This window comes from Tympanuchus pallidicinctus, unplaced genomic scaffold (assembly GCF_026119805.1).
Source record: "Tympanuchus pallidicinctus isolate F22 unplaced genomic scaffold, pur_lepc_1.0 scaffold70, whole genome shotgun sequence".
Classification (NCBI taxonomy): Eukaryota; Metazoa; Chordata; class Aves; order Galliformes; family Phasianidae; genus Tympanuchus; species Tympanuchus pallidicinctus.
This window is the reverse complement of record NW_026294792.1, coordinates 165,001-168,747: the sequence shown is the minus strand read 5'-3', so window position 1 is coordinate 168,747 and position 3,747 is coordinate 165,001. Positions and strand designations below refer to the sequence as shown.

Genomic DNA, 3,747 nt, shown 5'->3' with positions numbered 1-3,747 from the left:
TGCAGCCCTGTGCCACTTCTGCAGTCAGCACAGAACTGCAGTCCCTTCCTCTCCCCTCCACCACACGCAGCCCTTCATGCAGCCCTGTTTAGAGGCAGTGCCCACACCGCAGCTCACAGGAGCTCCTTACCTGCGGAGGCTTTCCGTTTCCCCCCTTGCCCCGCACCGTTCCACAGATGCACAGGTTTTGTCCCTACAACAACAGATCGTGTGTTGATTTCACAGACACCAGCAGGCAGCACAAGTATTGTCCAGTCAGCCCATGTCCCCCCAGCAAACAGAAAGATGCTGCTTTGACAGCCCAAACACAACTGATGGTTCACTTCTCACTGCCCCTTCCTGCACTCCACATGGATGCTTACTTAACATCGCCTGCAGCACTGCGATCTTCAGCTGCCTGGATTCCTGAGTTCTCCTTTTGGAGAGGAACCTACAGAAAGCATCAACAAGGGAAAAACCATGAGGAAGAAGCATTTTCCCAGCTTTCTTCTGCCATGCAATGTCGTCTCTTGAGGAAGGCAATGCTTGGAAATCAGCTGGCTGCAAGAACTGCCTGCCCATCACTGGCTGCAGCTGGGGTCTGACTGCCATGGCTTCTGTCAGCAGGTGCCCCCAGGTCCCCTTTTCCCCCACAGGTGCCAGCGGCAGCCAAGCGGGCACTGCCAGCGAGCTGCGCAAACACCTGCAGGACTGCATCCAGGCCGTGCACCCGCTGGGGCAGAGGGTGACTGCGGTGGGCCCGGTGCGCCAGCCACCCTCTGTGCAGCCCCAGCCCTCAGCCACCGCTGGCCCTGCTGCCCTCCAGCCCCAAGGCAGCCACGCGGTCAAGGCAGAACCGACAGCTCCAGGCAGCACGGTGCAGGAGGAGGGCGCTGCCAAGGAGGCGCCGCCGAGCTGCCCGCGCCCGTCCCCGCAGAGGAGCTCGGAGCTGCGGAGGGACCCACCGCCACCACCACCACCACCAGCGCTGCCCCAGCAGCAGCCTCGGCCCCGGCGCCCCGTGGACTCTGTGCCCTGCGTGGGGCCGCAGGCGGGTGGCGGTGTGATACCCGTAGTGATGGAGGAGTCGCTGCCCATCACAGCCGAGCAGCGGCCCGAGAGGGAGCGCATGAAGAAGCTGGCCCAGGAAGAGCGGCAGCGGGCGGCCCAGCAGATGAAGATCGGCCCCGTGCAGTTCCTGGTGCAGCGGGAGATAGACATGGCCATCGCCGACCAGTACGGCTACCCGTAACCCTGCGCTCCTCGCCGGCCCGCAGCACCAGGCAGCAGCGGCAGCGTTCCAGGGGCTCCGCCAGCGGCCCCATCTCTCCCCTCCACAACCGAGCCGTCCTCCAGAGTCAGCACAGCAGTGGGATGGGACGTTGTCTGGCTGCTCAGCTGTGGTGGGACTGCAATTTTAGGATTACTGTTGTCGCTGTACTCTAGGATAGGTTATTAAAAGCTTTGCATTCCATTTGCTACGTCCCTCTGCCTGCAGTCATTTGTGCTGTGTCTCAGCCCCCCAGCTCCCCACGCCCGCCTCCAGGGCAGCATGGGGCACCACGGATGGCCCACGGCATTCCTCAGCTGCCACCAGCAGCCCCAGCCCTCCTCTCTCCCTGCAGCGCTTTGTGCAGCAGGATGCAGAGGGCGTTTCACGGAGCTCTGCCGCGCTGCACAGTGCCGTGAATTGCCGTGGGGATGGGCAGCAGGCGGGGCGGATGGAGGGGAATCGCCCTGGCTCACGACGGCCAGAAGAGACTCCAGCAGGGGCAGCTCCTGCGGAGGGGTGAAGCAGGGGCAGCAGGGCCCGCTGTGCAGATAGGCGTAAAGATCCCTCCCATGCCATGGCGCTTCTTGAGCAGGGCACTGAGGGCACCCTCGGCACGTTCACAGATGGCACCGAGTTCAGAGGGAGCGCTGATCTGCCAACCTGAGCAGTTCCGTGATTCTGTGGCTCTACGATGCCACATCCGTTCCAAGTCCGTGCCGTACCAGAGCCCATCCCATATCGATCCCATTTCCCGATATCCCATCCCGCATCCATCCCATATCCATATCCCTGCACCCCACATCCCAGCCCCACATCCAACGCCCAGCCCCACATCCAACGCCCCAGCCCCACATCCAAACCTCATTCCCAATCCCTCACCCCAAGCCCATCTCACCCCCGTCAATCCCAATCCCTCCTCCCCAATCCCGATCCCACATCCCATCCCCCTTAGCAATAGGGAACTCCGAGCCCCTTCCCAGCCACAGCTCAGCCCTGCCTCCGGACTCTCATCGCTCAGGGCCACTTCTGGCCCGTTCGTGCCTTTCATTGGTCAGCGGCAGCTCCGTCCCGCCTCTGGACTCTCATTGGTCAGGGGCAGTTCCAGCCCATTCGTTCCTCTGATTGGTCTGTAGCAGTGCCGCCGGCTCCCATTGGCTGACGCATAGCGCGCGAAACGGCCGTTGGCAGCCGGCTCTCCCCTCGGCCGGTGCCGGTCCCACAGCCGCTGCGCGCCGGAGCTCCGGGCAGCACCGAGACGGAGCGGCGGCACGGCGGGAGCGGTGCGAGCACAGCGGTTCCGGAGCCGGGAGGGACGGACGGAGAGCGGCGCCGGGACAGGGATTAGCAGGTGAAAAAGCCGTAATTGAGGGGAAAAACCCCAGATTCAAGGGGAAAAACAGGGATTTGTAGCAGAAAAATCCATATTGAAGGGGAAAAACCCCAGGTTTAAGGGGAAAGACTGAGATTTCTAGCAGGAAAAAGACATATTCAAGGGAAAAAGCAGGGATTTCTAGGAGAAAAAGCCATATTTCAGAGCAGAAACCCCAGATTGAAAGTGAATAACAGGGGTTTCTGCAGGAAAAAGCCATATTTAAGGAGAAAAACCCCAGATTAGATAGGAGAAAAGGGGATTTCTTGTAGCAAAAGCCATATTTAAGGGGAAAAACCGTAGATTTAACGGGAAAAACAGGGATTTCTGGCAGAAAAAGCCAAATTTAAGGGGAAAAACCCCATATTTAAAGTGAAAAACCCCATTTTTAAGAGGTAAAACCCCAGATTAAATGGCAAAACAAGGATTTCTGTGATAAAACACAAGATTCCAAGCGAAGAAACAGGGATTTCCAGGAGAAAAAGCCATATTTAATGGGAAAAACCCCGATTTAAGGGCTAAAACAGGGATTGATGGTAGAAAAGCCTGGATTTAAGGGATAAAACAGGAACATCTGGAAGAAAACCCCAGATTGAAGGGCAAAAACAGGGACTTCTAGCGGAAAATGCCATAATTAATGGGAAAAACCCCAAATGTAATGGGAAAAACAGGGATTCCTGAGACAAAAAGGCATATTTCAGAGGTAAAGCCCTGATGTAAGGGACAAAACAGAGATTTCTGGGAGGAAAAGAAGTCTTTAATGGGAAATAGCCCAGATTTAATGGAAAAACAGGGATTGATGGTAGAAAACCCCAGATTGAAGGGGAAAAACAAGGATTTCTAGGAGAAAAAGCCATATTTAAGGTGAAAAACCCCAGATTTAAGGGGCAAAACAGGGATATCAGGGAGAAAACCCCAGATTGAGGGGCAAAACAGGGATTTCTAGGAGAAAAAGCCATAATTAATGGGAAAAGCAGGGATTTCTAGGAGAAAAAGCCATATTTCAAAGGAAAAACCCCAGATTTAAGGGGAAAAAGAGGGATTTCTAGCAGAAAAAGCCAGATTGAAGAGCAAAAATCCAGATTGTAGGGAAAAAACATGCATTTGTACCAGAAAAAGCCATATT

General features: G+C 56.1%; 1 protein-coding gene across 1 annotated transcript; it reads left to right on the top strand.

The window, feature by feature from the left end:
- The first annotated feature begins 589 nt into the window (after positions 1–589).
- On the top strand, positions 590–1,403 carry LOC128072896 (uncharacterized protein C2orf78-like). The gene has a single exon (XM_052667123.1). The coding sequence runs from the start codon at positions 590–592 to the stop codon at positions 1,229–1,231; it is 642 nt and encodes a 213-aa protein (XP_052523083.1). The 3' UTR covers positions 1,232–1,403.
- Positions 1,404–3,747: the final 2,344 nt, after the last annotated feature.

Coding starts and splice junctions, on each gene's coding strand:
- LOC128072896 (XM_052667123.1), top strand. CDS start 590: ATGGCTTCTGTCAGCAGGTGCCCCCAGGTCCCCTTTTCCCCCACAGGT.